The sequence below is a fragment of the Geotrypetes seraphini genome, chromosome 10 (genome assembly GCF_902459505.1).
Source record: "Geotrypetes seraphini chromosome 10, aGeoSer1.1, whole genome shotgun sequence".
In the NCBI taxonomy this organism is placed as follows: domain Eukaryota; kingdom Metazoa; phylum Chordata; class Amphibia; order Gymnophiona; family Dermophiidae; genus Geotrypetes; species Geotrypetes seraphini.
In genome coordinates, this window is record NC_047093.1 from 37,655,819 (window position 1) to 37,678,323 (window position 22,505).

Below are 22,505 nucleotides of genomic sequence, written 5' to 3' on the forward strand. Positions count from 1 at the left end.
TAAGAAGATTGGGAACAAAATACCAGGAATTACTCAGGGAGTATTGGATCAACAGTTAGATTTGGGAAATCTTTCTGAGATATTGGAAACACCTAACACAACAATTGATGAGAGGGTCACCTTACTTGCTTCATTTATTTTTCAGCAAGGCCTCAATGCTTTTTAAAGCTGTACTTTCATAAAGCCCAGACTCCTTTCACAGGACAACATATCTGGATTTATCCGAACGTAAATAAAGAGACACAAGAAAGGAGGAAATTATTTCTAATAATGAGGCAAGAAGTGAAATATTTGGGAGCCATTTTTCAGCTGGCTTATCCCTGCAAATACCTCATAAAATATTTGGGGACAAAATATACTTCTTTGTTCCAGAACAACTCAGGAGCTTTCTAGACACGAAAAAGATCGTCAGGGATTAAATGAGTATTATTATATATTAGAGGAGTTGTTTCTCGTTAAAGCCATTTTCTTGTGATTGTTACCTTTTGTTTTCTTAGGCCCTATTGCACTGATCCTCCCCTTCTTTGCATTTATTGGGGTCTAAGAAGAAATATTTTTTGTTATTTATTCTATTTGCTTCTATATTATATCTTTTCGTGTTGCTTGAACAAGTGTAATACTTGCTACGATTTTCAAATGATGATAAAAAAAAATAAAAATTTCAATATCAGCCAGGATGTGATTTCCAGAAAATAAGAAACTACTTCTCCAAACCCAACTTTACCCAACTTCTCTACGCCTTCACCCTCTCCTGTTTGGACTACTGCAACGCATTCTTCAATGGCCTAAAAGCAAAAAAATCTGCAGCATCTTCATCATATACAAAATGCAGCAGTTAGACTTCTAAAGAACTTCCACGTCCACAACCACTGGTTACCCATAGCTAAACACTGTATCTTTAACAGCTTAGTATTAGCATAAAAGTCATTACACGACAGTGCCAGGCTACATCACAGCTAAGCATCTCCCATATGTCCTGAACAGGCCACTACGCTTCCAGGAGGAAATAAGACTACAAATACCCCCGGTTGAACCTTCCAGCTCCAGAGCACCAGACGCCAATCCTACTCCCATTTCTTACCAAGCTACTGGAATCAACTGCCTTTACATATCAGATCGCTCAAGGGGCTTCTGAGCTTTAGGAAAGCAATAAAAACTTATCTCTTCACCTTCCCTTGCCTAGTATCCATATGGTAAAGTATATAAACCTCGTACCTTCTATACCTCTGCATTGTTAAATAAACTAACGGGACACCAAATCTACCAATCAATCTCCTTCATTTTTAACGACCATTCAGTCTGTACTTCTCAATCAGATGTATACCAAATATGACGAACAAAATTCACTCCATATGTGTAAATTCAGGATGGACAAATCTGTAATTAGATGTATGTCAATTTGTAACCTGTTTTGACTATATATTTATGTATGTTAACTTTTAACCCATTCTAAGCTCGTTGGGGAATATGGGATATAAAATGAAATAAATAAATAAATTTTCCTCAGTGATCATCCCAATGGGGTTAGTGAGGATTACAAAAAATAGTAACAGATCATATATATGATCCACTATAAAAAAAAAAAAAAGAAATAACAAAAATAGTAAAGTCTTGTAGTTAATGGCTTTTTAGATACTTTATTAAAAACTCATTTTTTTATAATCTTCTACATCTAACATAAGAAAATTCTGCTCTCAAAGTAGCAGGCAGAGAATTCCAGAGTAAGAAAAAGATGCTGTCAAAAAACGTCTATCATATCTTATTTACAGAAGGGAAGAGAGAAGTAAATGATTTTTCTAAGAATGTGGCCCTTCAACAGCTTTACTCTTCATAAAGGCAATTAATGAATCTCAATAAACTGCAGGAAGAAAACTAGGATGCAGGTACAACAATTCTGGGATGTGAAGTCTCCTGAACCTATAAATTTCTGAAGTTGTGTAAAGATGCATCAAAGTCCCTGTGAATACTTTGGTGTCTCTACAAGGCCCATACTCAGACCAAACAACTCAAGACTCCGGGTCTCTACTGTACCATCTTGCTACAAGGAGTTGAACTTTGTTCTTCAGGCCTGATGAGCTACTCCTGGCTCAAAAGTATTCTGTGAGACAACCGTGTAGATTTCAACTGATGGCATTGTGATCTTGTCCCAGACATCAGTAGCAAAGCATAGGCATTATACTTTGAACAGAACTGATACGATAAGGAAAAATTCACAAGGCCAAAAAAAAAAAAAAATCAAACTGAAAAATTCCCTGCTGGCATAGGTACACTAAAATAAAATCAAAGGCTAGTTCAGCAGATCCCACATATTTTATATACAAATATCAGTGCTATGTGCTCAGGAAATACAGTATAACAAGATCATAAACCATCAGAAGTTAACCTTTAACTCATCTATTTGTATGCATTAAACATCTGGGAAGGCAATATAAGGACAAGAGGTTAGGCAAACTAGTTTGAACAAGATCAAATTACAGAGATACCTGGAGCTATAAAAGAATAGAATGGAGGCAGATATCCTGGTAGACAAAAAAAAAAAAAAGACAGACTTGGATGGAAAGCTTGGGGTTGCAAAGGAGTAGGAATCCACATACATACAAGGACAATATCTGGCAAAAGAAGAATCTGCAAGGTCATGCCTGCTCTCAGATGAGAGAGGGAGAGAGATTAAGTGTTTGGGACACTGCTGAACTTAAGCCTCTAATTTATGACCTGGGTTCCAGAAGACGGGCAACTGATTGCTCTGGCAGCTGCCTGTTGAGGAAAAATACCATGTACTAAGACAGAGCAAGGATTTTACATTTACCCTCAAAGAACCTTTGGCTCACTATATGCTTGTAGCCTAAGAGTGGAATCCTTCCTACCATGTGTGCAGACATCAGCTGGACTCAATGGTGAGGCAGTGGATTTATGTATCTCTAAGTTCTGTTGGAGTTAGAGTTATCTTTGCTTTGCTAAGGATACGGTTTTCCTGGGAACATTGGTGTTTAGCCAAACTATTACAGGTTGTGCTGCTTATATTCTTTTAGCAGGAATTATAGTTTGTTTATTTAAGAATATATATTGTGTGACAATTAGCCATATTTTCTGATTACTTAGTGATTACATATGGACTCATTGTGTGCTGAGATATTTAGAGATATTTGTGTATAATTATTAGACTTATTTTATACAGCTTGTTATATATTTCTTTATAATAAAATAAGTTTCAGATATTCTCTGGTCTCATCCCTGGTATATTGCTGTGGGTGTAACTAGTATCCCTAGACACAAGAACAGAGCAAATGCTTCTCTCATTGCCTGTGACAGATTTATTGCACCTAATAGCTTTACAGGTAAACATAGAACATGACGGCAGAAAAGGGCCACAGCCCATCAAGTCTGCACCCTCACTGCCCTCTTGGAGATCCCACTCGACCGTGTATACGTATATAAGAACATAAGAAGAGCCTTACTGGATCAGAACAATCTAGCCCAGTATCATAGAAACATAGAAGATGACGGCAGAAAAGGGCTACAGCCCATCATGTCTGCCCACTCTGCTTACCCACCCCCTGTCTATGCCCTAATGACCCAATTTCCTTATCTTGACCCTCGTAGGGATCCCACATGGGTATCCCATTTATTCTTAAAGTCTGGCACGCTGTCTGCCTTGATCACCTTCACTGGAAGCTTGTTCCAATGATCAACCACTCTCTCTGTGAAGAAATACTTTCTGGTGTCGCCATGAAATTTTCCGCCCCTGAGTTTGAGCGGGTGCCCTCTTGTGGCCGAGGGTCCCTTGAGAAAGAAAATATCATCTTCCACTTCGACACGTCCCGTGAGGTACTTAAATGTTTCGATCATGTCTCCCCTCTCCCTACATTCCTCGAGAGTGTAGAGCTGCAATTTGTTCAGTCTCTCTTCATACGAGAGACCCTTGAGCCCCGAGATCATCCTGGTGGCCGTCCGTTGAACCGATTCAATTCTGCGCACATCTTTACTGTAATGTGGCCTCCAGAATTGCACACAGTACTCCAGATGAGGTCTCACCATGGCCCTGTACAACGGCATTATGACTTCAGGCTTTCGGCTGACGAAACTTCTATTGATACAACCCAATATCTGCCTTGCCTTAGATGAAGCCTTCTCCACTTGATTGGCAGTTTTCATGTCTGCACTGATGATTACTCCTGTTTTCACAGAGGCCAATTCAAGTCGCATGTACCTGGCAACCTAAATAGTAGCAGCATTCCATGCCACCAATCCAGGACAAGCAGTGGCTTCTCCCATGTCTGTCTCAACAATAGTTTATAGACTTTTTTTCCCAGGAACTTGCCCAAACCTTTTTTAAAACCAGCTAAATTTACCACTCTTACCACATCCTCTGGCAACGCATTCCAGAGCTTAACTATTCTCTGAGTGAAGAAATATTTCCTCCTATTGGTTTTAAAGGTATTACTCTGTAACTTTACTGAGTGTCCCCTAGTCTTTGTAAATCTTGATGCAGAAAAAAAAAATGATCCACTTGTACCCATTCAACACCACTAAGGATTTTGTAAAGACTTTAATCATATATCTCCCCTTAGCCGTCTATTTTCCAAGCTAAAGAGCCCTAACCTCTTTAGTCTTTCATCATATTTAAGAGTAAGAACATGCATAGCCAAGCAAAATATACTGCAAAACTTTCTTAAAAGTGGACTTTATTTAGTAAAGAATATAGGTTTCTTCAGCATGGTTCATATAGGGTTCCAGTTGGATTTTATACAATAAGTAGCTCTTTAGAATAAAACTATAGCATTCTATAACTCCATGTTGAACTTGTAGCATTAAGACAGGATTTCAACCAAGAAAAAAAAACAAAACACATGCTTAAACTCAAGGAAGCATAAAAGAAAAGCACTTGCCTGATGTTTCACAGGTTTAGGAGATTCAGGCTGTTCACAGCAAACAAACAAATGCAAATGTTAATGGCAAAACAAGATTAACTTAGTATCAGAATACAAGCCATACTGCAATCATATTAATCATTCCAAACATGCCATCCTGTTTAAGCAATTATTCATGGAGTAAGTTTTTCTAGTTGAACAAAAATATTGTGATTACAACTTTTGTAAAAACAGCAATCTTAAAAATTAATCTTTCCAGTAGATTCTAACAGGAAAAGTTTTATTCAATTAAAGTTCTGACCTTAGAGGAGAATATTCCTAACTTGAAAATGACAGATCCATCACAGGCAAAATATTTAGTTTAATACCAAATTTGAAGAGTAGCAAACATAATACATAAGTGATTTAATAGCATGAACTGCTTCCCAAGTCCCAAAAAGCACCATGCCAGCTTCATAAACACTAGTCCAATTCAATAAATAGTATAAATACTCAAAAACCTAAATAGAGGCCAACTGTAGAAAGGAAAGAAAAGAACAACTTACTCACTCTCAGAGACGAAGACTGGTTATCTCAAGTGGCCAAAGTCTACAACCAGAGCATATCATAGTTGTGCAACTTATAACTGGGCTATCATTGATATTTGTCTTATTTTCTCTGTGAGCTGCGATTCAAATTATCTTAACACTTCTTATTTAACTGTGAACTATCGTTTAAAATATAATTCAATTGCACAAAAATGCTACTACTATTGCTGAATGTTACTTAGCTCGGGTTCAATATTATGCCCGGCTTTCATCCCTTCAATATTATGCCCGGCTTTCATCCCGACGGAAGATCTCCGTTTCGCTCTACTTCAGGTATGGAGAGCTTCTTCAGGCTAGCAATCAGTATGAAATTCTAAATCAAAATGATTGATACATTTTGATTTAGAATTTTGTACTGATTGCTGGCCTGAAGAAGCTCTCCATAACTGAAGTAGAGCGAAACGGAGATCTTCCGTCGGGATGAAAGCCAGGCATAATATTGAAGGGATGAAAGCCGGGCATACTATTGAATCCGAGCTAAGTAACATTCAGCAATAGTAGTAGCACTTTTGTGCGATTGAGTTATATTTTAAACGATAGTTCACAGTTAAATAAGAAGAGTTAAGATAATTTGAATCACAGCTCACAGAGAAAATAAGACAAATATCAATGATAGCCCAGTTATAAGTTGCACAACTATGATATGCTCTGGTTGTAGACTTTGGGCACTTGAGATAACCAGTCTTCGTCTCTGAGAGTGAGTAAGTTGTTCTTTTCTTTCTACAGTTGGACTTTATTTAGGTTTTTGAGCTTCATAAACACTACAAAACATTTTATATCTGGCATAGATTCCTTGTAGAGAATTGTGGTATATAAGACACTGTATATTGTATTGTTGAATATTACAAAGTGGTTCATGTAATGTAATTCACTTATGTTAAAAATCTGTAAATTCCCCCAAATAAGTTTTGCCTTGTTGAATTATGTGATGCCTCTAGAAAACAGGATGAAACAATAATTATTACCCTGCATTCTTTTCAATACCTTACATATTTTTTTATTAATCAAAAAGCTGAATATGCTAATACTTTTTTTTTTTTAAAGTGTGTTTGTGTATGTGTGTGTGTGTGTTGGGGGGGGGAGTTCTTGGCTACTAAAGCAACACTAGAAAATGAAAAATGACCTAGAAGACATCTGTGCACAAACTTACAGGAATGCTATGGTCCTTTCTTCCTTTATGAGAGGAAGCAACATGAGCTAAGTACTGAATAACTTTCTTTGTATTTTCTGTTTTTCCAGCACCAGATTCACCTCTGCAAAAATAAACAGAAAACATGTTATGACATTAAGGCAAAGATACATGTTTACTATACACCAGACTAAATGCAGCCATAATTTCACAATTATCTTTAAATCAAAGGCCAGACTTGAATCTTTTATTATTTATATTCCACTTTCATTCAAAGTGGATTATAGTAAAACATATATAATTAAATACACTGCAGCATAGCGTGGAATCCTGCTACTTTTCAGTACACTGAACTCATGATTTATATTTCTGATTATTATTTTTGAAGGTTTTCTAACCTGGTATATATAGTACTAGCTGATGGCCCGGCGCTGCACGGGTATTTAATTATAGCAATAACACTGTAAATGGATTCAAATAAAGATACTTTATAGTGGTGAATGAAAATATTTTTTTACTTTATAAAAAGTACAATATTCAAATTATAATGTGAAATATTTGACAAAATGAATACAATACAACTAACACAAAACTTGATTATAAACAACATTTTAGTTTCACCTCCAGGAGCAAGAACATATACATTATTGGGTGAACCCACCCTTCCCACGTGTGCAGGTGGGTCGCGAGACCCCCAGAACATATCACCCCAGGTAGTGAGGGATCTGCATACCAAGTTTCGTTCAAATCGGTCCCACAGCTTTTTACATTTTTTCCATTGACTTGAATGGGTGAAATCTGACTTTCTGTTTGTAGCTCCGCCCACGTGTGCAAGTGGGCCGCGAGAGCCTAAGAACATATCACCCCCGGTAGTGAGGGATCTGCATACCAATTTTCGTTCAAATCGGTCCCACAGCTTTTTACATTTTTTCCATTGACTTGAATGGGTGAAATCTGATTTTCTGTTTGTAGCTCCGCCCACGTGTGCAGGTGGGCCGCGAGACCCCAAGAACATATCACCCCAGGTAGTGAGGGATCTGCATACCAAGTTTCGTTCAAATCGGTCAAGTCGTTTTTGAATTACTGTGAGAATGGCATCTTTTTACATTTTTTCCATTGACATGAATGGGTGAAATCCGATTTTCTGCTTGTAGCTCGGCCAACGTGTGCAGGTGGGCCGCAAGACCCCCAGAACATATCACCCCAGGTAGTGAGGGATCTGCATACCAAGTTTCGTTCAAATCGGTCAAGCCGTTTTTGAATTACTGTGAGAATGGCATCTTTTTACATTTTTTCCATTGACATGAATGGGTGAAATGTGATTTTCTGTTTGTAGCTCCGCCCACGTGTTCAGGTGGGCCGCGAGACCCCCAGATCATATCACCCCAGGTAGTGAGGGATCTGCATACCAAGTTTCATTCAAATCGGTCAAGCCGTTTTTGAATTACTGTGAGAATGGGCAGCTTTTTACATTTTTTCCATTGACATGAATGGGTGAAATCTGATTTTGTTTGTAGCTCCGCCCACGTGTGCAGGTGGGACGCGAGACCCCCAAAACATAACAACCCAGGTAGTGAGGGATCTGCATACCAAGTTTCATCCAAATTGGTCACAGTGAGAATGGCAGCTTTTTACATTTTTTCCATTGACATGAATGGGTGAAATCTGATGTTCTGTTTGTAGCTCCGCCCACGTGTGCAGGTGGGCCGCGAGAGCCCAAGAACATATCACCCCAGGTAGTTGGAATTACTGTGAGAATGGCAGTTTTTTTACATTTTTTCCATTGACATGAATGGGTGAAATCTGATTTTCTGTTTGTAGCTCCGCCCATGTGTGCAGGTGGGCCGCGAGACCCCCAGAACATATCACCCCAGGTAGTGAGGGATCTGCATACCAAGTTTCGTTCAAATTGGGCAAGCCGTTTTTGCGTTGGCAGCTGTTTTACATTTTTTCCATTGACATGAATGGGTGAAATCTGATTTTATGTTTGTAGCTCCGCCCACATGTGCAGGTGGGCCGTGAGACCCCCAGAACATATCACCCCAGGTAGTGAGGGATTGGCATACCAAGTTTCGTTCAAATCGGGCAAGCCGTTTTTGCGTTGGCAGCTCTTTACATTTTTTCCATTGACATGAATGGGTGAAATCCGATTATCTGTTTGTAGCTCCGCCCACGTGTGCAGGTGGGCTGCGAGACCCCCAGAACATATCATCCCGGGTAGTGAGGGATCTGCATACCAAGTTTCGTTCAAATCGGTCAAGCCGTTTTTGCGTGATCGCGGCACATACATACATACATCCGATTTTATATATATAGATTATGTGACTTTCAGGACTCAAAGGTACTTGCAAACCGAAGTGACCATTGCTGGAAACAGAATACTGTACTGGGTTGGATGGATCCTTGGTAAGACCGAGTAGGGCAACTCTTACTGCTCTTACCATATAAACAAAAACATTTCTAGACTTTGTGAAATTATTTTAAAGCCTGAAAACTTGATTCTCTTAACACACATAAAATTGTTTTATCTAACGATATTTAAAATGTATTTTAGAATTTTCACGTTGTAGATTAGAGTAAGCTCTAAGGCTACCTTAAGATTCACATGAAAAATTCACAATTATCTCCCCAAGTCAGGTCTCTCATTCCCTTGGCCAGTAGAGCTGGAGAATGACACTACAGAGATAAGGTTACATAGCTCTTGTCAAACCTAATTTGCATATTGGCAGATGACCATGCCCACTTCTGTCCCATCAGCCAATCAGAAGTGTGGGTTTTCCAAGCTCCACCCACTCTGCCCCTTTGACATCAGATATGACATTGTGGTCCTGCCCCCTTTGCAAAACCCAGCCCTTAACCCTGTCTCATTTGCATTATCACACACCAAACCCTATCTCTTTTGCTGACATCACAGAAGAGATGTCATAACTCTGCCCAGGCTAATTTATTTTACTGCCACTCTATCAGAACTTTGAGATTTACCACTATTCGGTCAGAAGGCCGATTTTGTGTTCCGGAACAAGAATCGTACACCACTATCTAAACATACTGTTTTGCGATTCTTTTCAATATTCATAATATTTGGCTGACTCCCTGATGCAGGCATTGTGTGCCGAAACTTGGGCTTGTGTTGGGTCAATAAAGTATAGTTACTCACCTGTACCGGGTGTTATCCAAGGACAGCTGGCATATAGTAGGCAACATCATCCTTGGAATCTGGCACAGACAGTCAAAGTGTACTGTCACTTTGAAAATCTTAAGACCGCCCACACCGTGCACATCCTTCCCGCTTGATGTCAATTCATGGGACCATCAGTTCAGTAATAAAGCTAAGCAGCCATCTAGGGAAGGTGGGAAGGTTGTGAGAATATCTGCCTGCTGTGCTCGGATAATACTTGCTACAGGTGAGTAATCCAAGGACAAACAGGCAGCATATTCACATGAGGGACTTCCTAGCTGCCAGGAGCATAGAAGCATAGAAACACAGAAAATGTAGTGGAAGATTATTCCAGCGGTCAACCACCCTTTCGGTGAAGAAATATTTTCTGGCGTCGCCATGAAATTTCCCACCCCTGATTTTCAGTGGATGCCCTCTTGTTGCCGTGGGTCCTTTAAGAAAGAAGATGTCTTCTTCCACCTCGATATGGCCCGTGATATATTTGAACATCTCGATCATGTCTCCCCTTTCTCTGCGTTCCTCGAGTGAGTAAAGCTGTAACTTACCCAGCAGTTCCGCATACGGGAGATCCTTGAGTCCTGAGACCATCCTTGAGTCCTGAGGCCATTCGCTGAACCGACTCAATTCTCTGCACATCCTTTTGGTAATGTGGTCTCCAGAATTGTTCACAGTATTCCAGATGGGCTCTCACCATGGATCTGTACAACGGCATTATGACCTCGGGCTTAAGGCTAATGAAACTTCTACGGATACAGCCCATGATTTGTCTAGCCTTGGATGAAGCTTTCTCCACTTGATTGGCAGTCTTCATGTCTTCGCTAATGATCACTCCTAAGTCTTGTTCTGCTACAGTCCTTGCTAGGATCTCACCATTTAGGGTGTAAGTCCTGCATGGATTTTTGCTGCCTAGGTGCATGACCTTGCATTTTTTGGCATTGAAACTTAGTTGCCAAGTCTTTGACCAATGCTCCAGTAGGAGTAGGTCTTGCGTCATACTGTCAGGCATTGAGCTTTTGTCGGGCGCTGTGCTTTTGCCTACTATGTTGTATAGTTTGGCGTCATCGGCGAATAATGTAATTTTACCTTGAAGCCCCTTAGCCAAGTCTCTTACGAAGATGTTAAATAGGATCAGGCCCAAGACCGAGCCCTGCGGCACTCCGCTGATCACCTCCGTCGTATAAGAGAGGGTACCGTTTACCACCACCCTCTGAAGTCTACCTCTAAGCCAGTCCTTAACCCATGCAGTTAATGTTTCACCTAATCCCATCGAACTCATCTTGCTCAATAACCTGCGGTGTGGGACGCTATCAAATGCTTTTCTAAAGTCCAAGTGCATGACATCCAGGGACTCCCCTATATCCAGCTTTCTTGTTACCCAGTAAAAGAAGCTGATCAGATTGGATTGGCAGGACCTTCCCTTTGTAAATCCATGTTGATGGGGGTCTCGTAGATTCTCCTCGTTCAGGATCATATCTAATTGGCGTTTAATTAGTGTTTCCATAAGTTTACTTACTATCGATGTGAGACTCACCTGTCTGTAATTCGCAGCCTCCATCCTGCATCCCTTTTTGTGGACTGGAATGACGTTAGCTGTTTTCCAGTCCAACGGGACTCTTCCTGTACTTAGGGAAAGATTGAAGAGCGTGGATAATGGTTCCGCCAGGACGTCACTCAACTCCCTGAGCACCCTGGGATGTAGTTTGTCTGGTCCCATAGCTTTGTTCACCTTAAGTCTTGATAGCTCATAGTAGACACTGCTGGGTGTAAACTCGAAATTTCGAAATGGGTCTTCCGAGCTTTCCCTTGTCTGCAGCTGAGGGCCGCATCCCGGCGCCTCGCAAGTGAAGACTGAGCAGAAGTATTCATTTTGAAGTTTGGCTTTATCGGAGTCCGATTCTACATAGTTCCCGTCGGGTTTCCTAAGGCGTACTATCCCATCTGTGTTTCTTTTTCTGTCACTAATATACCAAGGATTTATCGCCCTTCTTGATGTTCTTCGCTAGATTCTCCTCCATTTGGAGTTTGGCCTCTCTGACTGCTGTTTTGACTGCTTTTGACTTGGCCAGATAGTTCTCCTTAGATTCTTGCTTTCCTGATTGTTTGTAGGAGATGAATGCTCTTTTCTTCTTTTTTATGAGGTCTGAGATCTCCGCAGAGAACTACTGTGGATTATTGTTTCTTCTCCGTTTACTTACTGATTTTATATAGCAGTTGGTTGCTTCGTGTATGGTTGATTTCAGAGTTGACCACATTACCTCTACATTATCTGTTTCGGTTTGGTTTTGCAGCGCCCGATGGACGAAGTCTCCCATGCTTTTGAAATTAGTGCCCTTAAAAGTTGAGGACCTTGGTTGATGTGTTTGATTTGGTGAAACCTTTCCTGAGGTTGAACCATATCATGTTGTGGTCACTGGAGGCCAACGAATCGCCTACCGAGACCTCTGCGACACTTTCTCCGTTGGTGAGTATCAAATCTAATATCGCCTGATCCCTAATGGGCTCTAATACCATTTGTCTGAGTCTTGCTCCCTTAATAGAGGTTAATAGCTTTCTGCTGCTGCTGGTAGTAGTAGTGAAAAGTTTGTTCCAATTTACATCAGGCATATTGAAATCTCCTAACAACACTGTGTCTCCACGCAAAGTGATATTCTCTATGTCTTCGACTAATTCTATATCCATGTCATCCTGTTGTCTTGGAGGTCTGTATACTATGCCAAGATACAAGCATTTGTCCTTCCCCCTAGCCAAATTCACCCAGAGGGATTCCCCAGTGTACTTGACATCTGCGATTTTGGTAACTTTAATGGCCTCTTTAGTGTATAGTGCTACCCCTCCTCCCATTTTGCCCTCTTTGTCTCGACGAAGTAAGTTGTATAGCCATATCCCACCCATGGGAGTCCGTGAACCAGGTCTCGGATATCGCCACCACATCCAGGTCAGCGTTCCTCATTTCCGTCTCTAATTCCAGAATCTTATTACCCAAACTGTGGACATTAACGTACATAGCCCTCCATACCTTGTGTTTGCTATGTCTCTGTGGAGATATTCCTGCTTGGGCTAACTTGGCTCCTATAGTACTGTTTGCAATGTGTTTACTTACCTCAGTCTCAGAAATGTAGTGCGCACTTACCTCATATTCAGAAATGGATTGGCATCTTACCTCGCCTGGTTAGTTATTTTTGTCAGTGCGTGAGTGTGTACCCACCCCCAATTTACCTAGTTTAAAGCCCTACGAAGTAGGTGGGCTAGTCGGTGTCCAAAGACGTTCTTACCCCTTCTGGTCAGGTGGAGTCCGTCTGGTCCCTGTAGTCCTTGCAGCGCCTCTCCATGGTTCAGGAATCCAAAGTTCATCTCCCTGCACCATCCGTGCAGCCAGTCGTTTGCCCTCTGGATACAATCCTCCCTGGCTTTTACCTTGCCCCTCACTAGGAGAATCGAGGAGAAGACCACCTGTGCTTCCATCCTCCACAGCTTCTCACCTAGGGCTCCAAAGTCTTCAGGTATGCTCTCCGGGGTGTTCCTGGCAGTGTCGTTCGTTCCGACATGGATGAGAAGCATGGGGAAGTGGTCATGGGGCTTGATTAGTCTGTATAGGCAGGCGGTCACATCTCAGATCCTGGCTTCTGGCAGGCAGCAAACCTCTCTCGACTGCATATTTGGTCTGCAAATTGGTCCCTCAGTGCCTCTCAGCAGGGGATCTCCAATGACTACCACTCTGTGCCTCTTTTGGGGGAGCTGATCTGTTGTCACTGGAACTGGAACCGTCTGTTGGACAACATCCTGCACCTCATTGGTAGGTCCTTCCTCTAACAGCTGGAATCTGTTCCTCAAGGTGATTAGTGGGGTCGATGTAAAACTGCCCTGTGTACGAGAGAAAGAGACAGAAGAAGAGGAAGGCCTTCTGTGTTTGCTTGTGGAGGAAGTTACCAGCTGCCAGTCAGCGTCTCCAGCCTCTTCTTGTACCCCAATCGTTGGTTTCAAAGATGCAGGTTTGGACGGATTAGGCGTCCTGAGGATGATCTTGTCTGGCTCCTGGTCGGTGATCTGGGATAGCTCCTGGATGATTCCGTCGATGAAGGCCTCGTCTTCCTGGATGCTTCTCTCAAGCGCTTTACCTATTCTCTCAAGCTCCTGCAAGATGTCTCCGTCTAGCTGATCCATCTCTTCTGTCTGTGTGAAGACTGTAGACATCTGCTTGGGGATGGCCTTGGTCTGTACAGAGACCTCTGACCGCCGTCCTGGCACTCCCTCCGTCTGTACGTGGACCGTGGCCATCCCCTGAATCTCTTCGGTGACTGGGCTGCCAGTTTCGATTGTAGTCTTGTTGCTTCTAGTCCTTCCTGCCATTTTCAGACTTTTTTTTTTTGTTTGTTTAGTTAGTTAGATATTTGTAGTTGGTTATGTCTGCCTGTTCGTTAGTTAGCTAGAAAAGCCTGCCTGTTAGATGGGTTAATGACAACTATCATGAACCTCGTAAAACCAAAAGGGTTAGAGGGAAGTTGGTATCTAAGTGGAGAATAAATATTGTAGAAATGCCTGGCCAAACCAACTATCCCTCCTGGAATGATTCTCTAGTGGTCTTAAACCCTTTGCAGGGCCACATTTTGGATTTGTAGGTACTTGGAGGGTCTCAGAAAAAATAGTTAATGTCTTATTGAAGAAATGACAATTGTGCATGAGGTAAAACTCTTTTATAGTTTATAAATCTTTCCTTTTGGCTAAATCTTAATAATAATATTGTAATTTATAGCTAAAGAGACATATGATCAAGAGACTGTTTTATTTTACTTTTGTGATTATGATAAACATACCGAGGGTCTCAAAATAGTACCTGGTGGGCCGCATGTGACCTCCCAGGCCATGAGTTTGAGACCACTGCTCTACACAATAGTGGGATGTGAATGTATAAATTGAAGACCAGGTGGCTGCTTTACAGATGTCCTCAAAGGGAGTGGAATGTAGATGAGCTACTAAAAAGTCGCCATTGCTTGAACTATATATGAAGTGACATGTCTTAAAGCGTCAGCCTGACCAGAGCATAGCAGAAGGTGATACAGTCTGCCAGCCATGTTGAGATGGTTTTCTTGGTGACAAGAGCTCCAAGCTCGTTTGGATTGAAAGACAGAAACAGCCGAGTGAAAGTTCTGTGAGCTTTGGTGCAATCCAAGTAATAAGCAAGAGCATGTTTACAGTACAATGTGTAGAGTGCCGCTTCCCCAGGGTGGGAATGTGGTCTGGGAAAGAAGATAGGGAGAACTATAGCCTGGATGAGATGACCTTAGGGAGGAAGTTGGAATGAGTGCAAAGGACCACCCTATCATGGTAGAAAACTGTATAATGTGGATCTGAGACAAATATTTGAAGTTCACTGACCTGGTGTGCAGATGTGAAAGACATGTGGAACACCACTTTGAAAGTGAGATGTTTGAGAGAATATTGAGAGTAGCTCAAAACTAGTCTTCATGAGATTGGAAAGTATAACAATCTCTCTCTTAGAACCAGGCTTACTGAGGGTTAGGCATTAGGCCAGCATTCCTCCCCTCAAGGGTCACCTGTGGAGTCTGATCTCTTAAGAAAGTTCTCAGATTGCATCAGATTGTGAAGCGAGTCCATTTGAAACAGCAGCAGCATTGTGTGGAAGGTTTTCAAGAGGCTTCAATGATAGTTGACACTGGTGCAGGGAGTTCGAAAGCATCTATTCGGTGGGAGAGAGACCACACTGTGAGAGCTAAAAAATGTAGTTTGGGATGGAGAAGAGAGCCCTGGTTCTGTGTTATCAACATCTGGAAGTATGACTGGCTCCTGTACACAGTTGTAGGAGGAGAGGGAACCACGGTTGTCTACACCATGAAATGTTATGAGAATTATGATTGCTTGTTCCTAGCAAGTATGAGTAGAGTCTCCCCCATGTAGAGGAATTGGAGGGAAAGCATAAAGAAACTTGTTTCACCAGTCGAGAATATAGATTCTGGAACAGAAGAGAAAGTTTGTGGTTATATGGGAATTCAAAGAAGTCCACTTCTGGGGTCCCTCATTCTGAGAATATATGATGTAATATGGTTGAATTGAGGCACCATTTGTGACGCTGCAAGAATCTGCTCAACTTGTCCACTATGATATATTGCTTTCCTGAGAGATCTACTGCTTTTAGAAATATGTTGCAAGGAATTGCCCAGGACCAGATTTGAATTGCTTGGCAAAGTGGGCGAGACTCTGTACCTCCCTGTTTGTTCATGTAGCACATAGCTATCTGACTGTCCATTCAAATGAGTACTACTTGATTAAGAAGGTGATCTTGAAGTGTGCAGAGAGCATTGCGGATTGCTCGGAGTTCTAGGAGATTGATGTGGAAAGTCATCTCTTGAGGAGACTAGCTGCCTTGAGTATGGAGGTCATTGAGATGGACTTCCCAACTGAGCATGGAAGCATCTGTTGTTAATGTTTTATGATGTGGCAGAGTACAGAAAAGAAGGCCCTTGGAAAGAATGGCCAAGGATAACCATCACTGAAGCAACTGATGAAGGTCTGAGGTCACTTATATTCGTTGGGATAGTATGCCAGTGGCTTGAGTGTCTACCAAGGTTCTCAGAAATGTAAACAGGCAAGTGGAGTTACATGAACTGTAAATGATGTTACAAAATTATTATTAAATGGATGGAACTCCGCCATTAAGCTATATATCACTCTCAAAGAGAGGAATATAACTTATAAAGAAATATTAATATAGGGAAAATTAGCTTGCTTGATTAAAACTTAGCTCTATAATAATAATTAAATATAATATACTAGTGTTTTAGCCCGTTACATTAACGGGTGCTAGAGTAGATGTCTGTCTGTTTTGTTTTTTTTAATTTGTCTCTCTCCTTGGACGCTGTCTGTCTGTCATTCTTTCTGTCTCTGTCTCTCCCTGGCCCCCTGTCTCTCTATCTTTATTTCTAACTCTATCCTTTTCCCTCAATCCTGCATGTGCCCTTTTTTCTTTCTCCTCTCCACTTCCTTCCAACGTCTGCTCCCCCTGTCCCCCACACTTCCATTCAGAGTCTGTCTCCCTCTCTCTATCCCTTTGCATCTACTGTTCACCCTCTGTCTTGCCCCTTCCATTCACTGCTCTCTCTTATCTTTCCATCCAGTGTCCGCCCTCTCTCTTTCTGTTCCATATGGCATCTCCACCTTCCTTTCCCCCTTCCTTTTCCCTTGGTCTGGCATACCTTCCTCCTTCCCTCCATGCCCTGCCATGTCTTCTTCCCTCCAAGCCATTCTCTCCCCTCTCTGCTCCCTTTCCTCCTTGAACTTCATCGGGCAGCAGCAGCATTCACAATTCATTGCTTTTGCCGGCTTCAGGTCTTCCTCTCTGGCGGGTCTGATTGGCTGAGTGGAAGACTTCAGAGGGTAGTGGTCAATGGCACCCTCTCTAAGACATCGGAGGTGACTAGCGGAGTGCCGCAGGGCTCAGTCCTGGGACCATCCCTTTTTAACATATTCATAAGGGACTTGACCCGAGGGCTTCAGGGAAAAGTAGCGCTGTTTGCCGACGACGCCAAACTGTGCAATATAGTAGGTGAAAGCGATCTCACGGATGGTATGGCGCAGGATCTGATCAAGTTGGAAAACTGGTCCTCGACATGGCAGCTGGGCTTCAACGCAAAGAAGTGTAAGGTGATGCATCTCGGCAGCAGAAATCCATGCAGAACATACACCTTGAATGGAGAAACACTAGCTATGACCTCAGAAGAACGGGACTTGGGAGTAATCATCAGTGCAGACATGAAGGCTGCCAAACAAGTAGAGAAGGCCTCATCCAAGGCAAGGCGGATGATGGGATGTATCAATAGAAGCTTCGTCAGCCGTAAACCTGAAGTCATAATGCCACTGTACAGAACCATGGTGAGACCTCATCTGGAGTACTGTGTGCAATTCTGGAGGCCACATTACCGTAAAGATGTACTTCGAGCTGAGTCGGTCCAGCGAATGGCCACTCAAGGGTCTCTCATACGAGGAAAGACTGGGCAAGTTGCAGCTCTACTCTCTAGAGGAGCGCAGGGAGAGGGGTGACATGATTGAGACATTTAAGTATGTCACAGGTCATGTCGAGGTGGAAAACGACATATTCTTTCCTAAGGGACCTTCAGTCACAAGGGGGCACCCGCTCAAACTCAGAGGAGGGAGATTTGGTGGTGACACCAGGAAGTATTTCTTTACAGAAAGGGTGGTGGATCACTGGAACAAACTACCGGTGCAGGTGATCAAGGCCACTAGCGTGCTCGACTTTAAGACTAAATGGGACATCCACGTGGGATCTCTACGTGGGTCGAGCAGCACTCTGACTTAATGGGGTGGGACAGTGGAGTGGGCAGACTTGATGGGCTATAGCCCTTTTCTGCCGTCATCTTTCTATGTTTCTATGTCCTTAGGCAGGACCCGCCAGAGAGGAAGGCCTGAAGTCAGCAACAGCAGAGAATTGTAAACGCTGCTGCTGCCTGAAGCACCCGAAGCAGACGCTTCTCTACCCTCCCAGCCCAACCCCCGGTGACTCTCTTATGTCTCCCTCCCATGCGACATGATCTTAACATACCTCCCTCCAGCGTTGGCAGCCGCAGCACGCTAAACAGGCTGCTTTGCAGCTTTCTCCTGCAGTTGAGTCCCTCTGTCGCGTCACTGATGATGTCACCAGCAGGAGACTCACCGGCAGGAGAAAGCCGCAAAGCAGATTGTTTAGTGTGCTGCGGCTGCCAACACTGGAGGGAGGTTTGTGCCGGTATGTGGCTGTGAGTTCGGGCGATTTCGGGCCTCCTACAACCCCCGTCTTTGTAGAGCAGGGAATCCAGCGCTGGCGGCGAGTCCTGCCGCCAAGTGTAGGTAGGTGTAAGGCTGGGAACTCGCGCATGCGCACTCCTGCGGCCACAGACCTACGGATCATGGAAGTACGCAGATAGGAGTGCGCATGCACGGCTAGGGTTTTATTATATAGGATGTGAATATTTATTCAAGAATTAAGACTCAGAACATTTATAAGCAAACTGAAAATTTATTTAAAAGCTTTAAAATCAAGCAGGTAGAGCAGTTAGATAGGATTTTTAAGCAAAACTAATAGTATTATACAAGACAAATGTTGCTAAAGCAGAAGGATCAATTTATCTGGATTCAAAAAGTTACTCAATGTGAATAGTCCTTAAAATGGAGATAAGCAAAGATAATAGTATTACACATAAGAACATAAGTATTGCCTCTGCTGGGTCAGACCAGGGGTCCATCGCGCCCAGCAGCCCGCTCCCGCGGCGGCCCTTCAGGTCCTTGACCTGTAAATTCCCACCACCTGAATTGTTTATGCCCTAATCCTGAAGTACCCTGTAATCCCTTTCTCCTTCAAGAAGTCATCCAAGCCCTTTTTGAAACCCATTATTGTACTCTGTCCTATCACCTCTCCTGGAAGCGCATTCCAGGTGTCCACCACCCTCTGAGTGAAGATGTACTTCCGAGCATTTGTCTTGAATCTATCTCCTTTCAGTTTTTCTGAGTGCCTTCTTGTTTTTGATGTCCCTGCTAGCCTGAAGAATCTGTCCCTCTCTACCTTCTCTATACCTTTCATGATTTTATATGTCTCAATCATGTCCCCTCTAAGTCTCCGCTTTTCCAGGCTAAAGAGCCCCAGCTTCTCCAGCCTTTCGGTATAAGCAAGGTTTTCCATGCCCTTAATCATTTTTGTTGCTCTCCTCTGGACCCTCTCGAGCATCACCATATCCTTCTTAAGGTGCGGCGACCAGTAATGCACGCAGTACTCCAGATGTGGGCGCACCATCGCTCGATACAGCGGTAGGATAACTTCCTTCGTTCTGGTAGTGATACCTTTTTTGATAATGCCCAACATTCTGTTCGCCTTTTTTGAGGCCGCTGGCTTCATCGTTGTATCCACCAATACCCAAGTCTTTTTCAAGGTTGCCTTCCCCCAATACCTTCCCTCCCATCGTATAGCTGTACATCGGGTTCCCTTTCCCTATGTGCAAGACTTTACATTTCTCTACATTGAAGCTCATCTGCCATCTATTTGCCCACTCACCCAGTTTGTTCAGGTCACTTTGTAGATCTTTGCATTCCTCAACAGTTCTGACCCTACTGGAGAGTTTAGTGTCGTCTGCGAATTTTATAACTTCACACTTCGTCCCTGTTTCCAGATCATTAATGAATATATTGAACAGCAACGGTCCCAGCACTGACCCCTGTGGGACACCACTCGTGACCCCTTTCCAGTCAGAGTAGTGTCCCTTTATTCCTACCCTCTGCTTCCTGTCCGCCAGCCAATTTTTGACCCATCTATGCACGTCCCCATCCACCCTATGGCTCCACAGCTTCCTTAGTAGGCGTTCGTGGGGTACCTTGTCAAAAGCTTTTTGGAAATACAGATATACGATGTCTATAGGGTCACCTTTGTCCAGTTGTTTGCTTATCCCCTCAAAGAAATGCAGTAGGTTCGTTTGGCATGATCTTCCTTTACAGAAACCATGCTGGCTTGTTCTCAACAGATCATTTTTTTCTATGTGTTCATTGATACTTTCCTTGATTAATGATTCGGCCATCTTCCCCGGAACTGAGGTTAAGCTCACCGGTCTATAGTTTCCCGGGTCCCCTCTCGATCTTTTTTTGAAGATAGGCGTAACATTTGCTATCCTCCAGTCCTCCGGGATTACTCCTGTTCTCAACGATAGATTACAAATCTGTCGCAGTAACTCTGCTGTTTTGTCTCTGAGCTCTTTCAGTATTCTTGGGTGCATTCCGTCTGGGCCCGGAGATTTGTCAATTTTTAATCTATCTATCTGCTTGAGCACGTCTTCGAGGCTTACCTCGAAGTATGATCATTTTCCCTCTTGATTTCCCTTGAAGATCGTTTCCGGCTCAGGCACGTTGGACATGTCTTCTCTTGTAAAGACCGACGAGAAGAACGTGTTTAGTCTATCAGCCACCTCTTTTTCCTCCTTCACCACTCCCTTCCTGTCTCCCTCGTCCAAAGGTCCCACCTCCTCCCTCGCCGGCTGCTTTCCTTTCACATATTGGAAGAATGGTTTAAAATTTCGTGCTTCCTTGGCTAGTCTCTCTTCGTATTCTTTCTTTGCTTTTCTGACCACTCGGTGGCATTCTTTTTGCTGCTTTCTGTGCTTCCAATTTTCGTCAGTTTTGTCCTTTTTCCACTTCCGAAATGATTTTTTCTTGTCTCCTATCACTTTTTTTACTGGATTTTTTGTATGATTCTTCTTGCACCCTTTCCTAAATCTGAGTATATACAGGTTTTGCGTCTCATTTACCGTGTCTTTGAATAAAGGCCAGGCTTGCTCCACAGTCTGAGCTTTCTTGGTGCTGTTTCTGAGTTTCTTCCTCACCATTTGTCTCATGGCATCATAGTTCCCTTTCTTGAAGTTAAACTCTGTTGCATTGGTTTTCATCCCTTTGGGTAATCCCATTTCTACTTTGAACTGGATCATGTTGTGGTCACTGGTTCCTAGTGGTCCCACGACCTCCACACCCTTTGCGGGTCCTTTCAGTCCGTTGAGGATTAGATCCAGAATCGCTGACCTTCTCGTTGGTTCCTTGACAAATTGTTCCATGAAGCAGTCCCGTACAGCCTCCAGGAACTCAGTTTCCTTAGTACATTTTGAATTTCCAAGACTCCAGTTTATCCCGGGATAGTTGAAATCCCCCATAACTATGGTATTAGCATGCTTGCATTCCCGCCTCAACTCGGCTTCCATTTCTGTATCAGTTGCTTCATTTTGCCCAGGTGGACGATAGTACAGCCCTATCTTTATCTCGGATCAATTTCTACCTGGTATTTTGACCTATAGTGACTCCAGTTGGACATTTGTCGCTGCTGCTACGTCCACTCTGGCCAAGTGAATGGTGTCCTTTATGTATAGTGATATTCCTCCTCCTTTCTGATACATCCTGTCTCTTTGGTAGAGCTTGTATCCTGGCAGTACTGTTTCCATGATCCCTATGATGTCCAGGCTCTCATTTTTGGCCATGACTTCCAATTCCCCCATTTTGTCTTTTAGGCTCCTTTCATTAGTGTACATGCAGTTCAGGTCTGGTGTTTTCTCTTCGTTGTTATGTTTCCTTGTGTTTCATTCTCCTTTCCGTCCCCTTCCAGACTTGCCGACTCCTGATTTATGTCTCTTTTGTCTCCCCCTTGTGGTATGTTCCTATTGTCCTCCTCGTGCTCCCTCCCTTCGTCCAATTCTATTTTGACTTCCTCATGAAGTAATAAGTTCCTCTTGTCCTCCTCTCCTTTTTCTTCCCCTTGTGATATGATTCTACTGGTCTCCTCTTGGTCCTTCCCGTTGTCCAGTTCCATTTTGACTTCCCCTTGCAGTATTTTCCTCCTGACCTCTTCTTGCATCTTCCGTTTCCCTTGTTTATTCCGTTCCTGTTGTTGGCCATTTGCGCCATCCCGGCGTTTTTCCCACCCAGTATCTTTTCGGGATACTGTCTTCCGAACTGTCGACACCAGGTCAACTGTCGGCTTTCCCCTTCTACTTAGTTTAAAGCTTGCTCTATTGCTCTTCTGACGTTATTTGCAAGTTGTCTAGTTCCTGCCGTGCTCAGGTGTAGTCCATCTTTCTTGAAGAGCTTGTTCTTACCCCCAGAAGGTTGTCCAGTTCCTCACAAAGAGAAATCCCTCTTCCTCTTCCTCACCACGCATTTATTGATTATAGCTCCGTCTGCCTCTTCGGTTCTGCTCTCGGCACTGGTAGGAT

At 42.9% G+C, this 22,505-nt stretch overlaps 1 protein-coding gene across 2 annotated transcripts in view; it reads right to left on the reverse strand.

Moving 5' to 3' along the window:
* Positions 1-22,505, reverse strand: part of MYH10 (myosin heavy chain 10) — a 365,956-nt gene that overhangs the window by 272,124 nt on the left and 71,327 nt on the right. For both annotated transcript variants that reach the window (XM_033960583.1, XM_033960584.1), the window contains exons 5-6: positions 6,606-6,708; positions 4,887-4,916 (exon numbers count right to left, since the gene is read on the reverse strand). In XM_033960583.1, the coding sequence (XP_033816474.1) occupies positions 4,887-4,916; positions 6,606-6,708 (133 nt within the window). The remainder of the gene's footprint in view (positions 1-4,886; positions 4,917-6,605; positions 6,709-22,505) is intronic.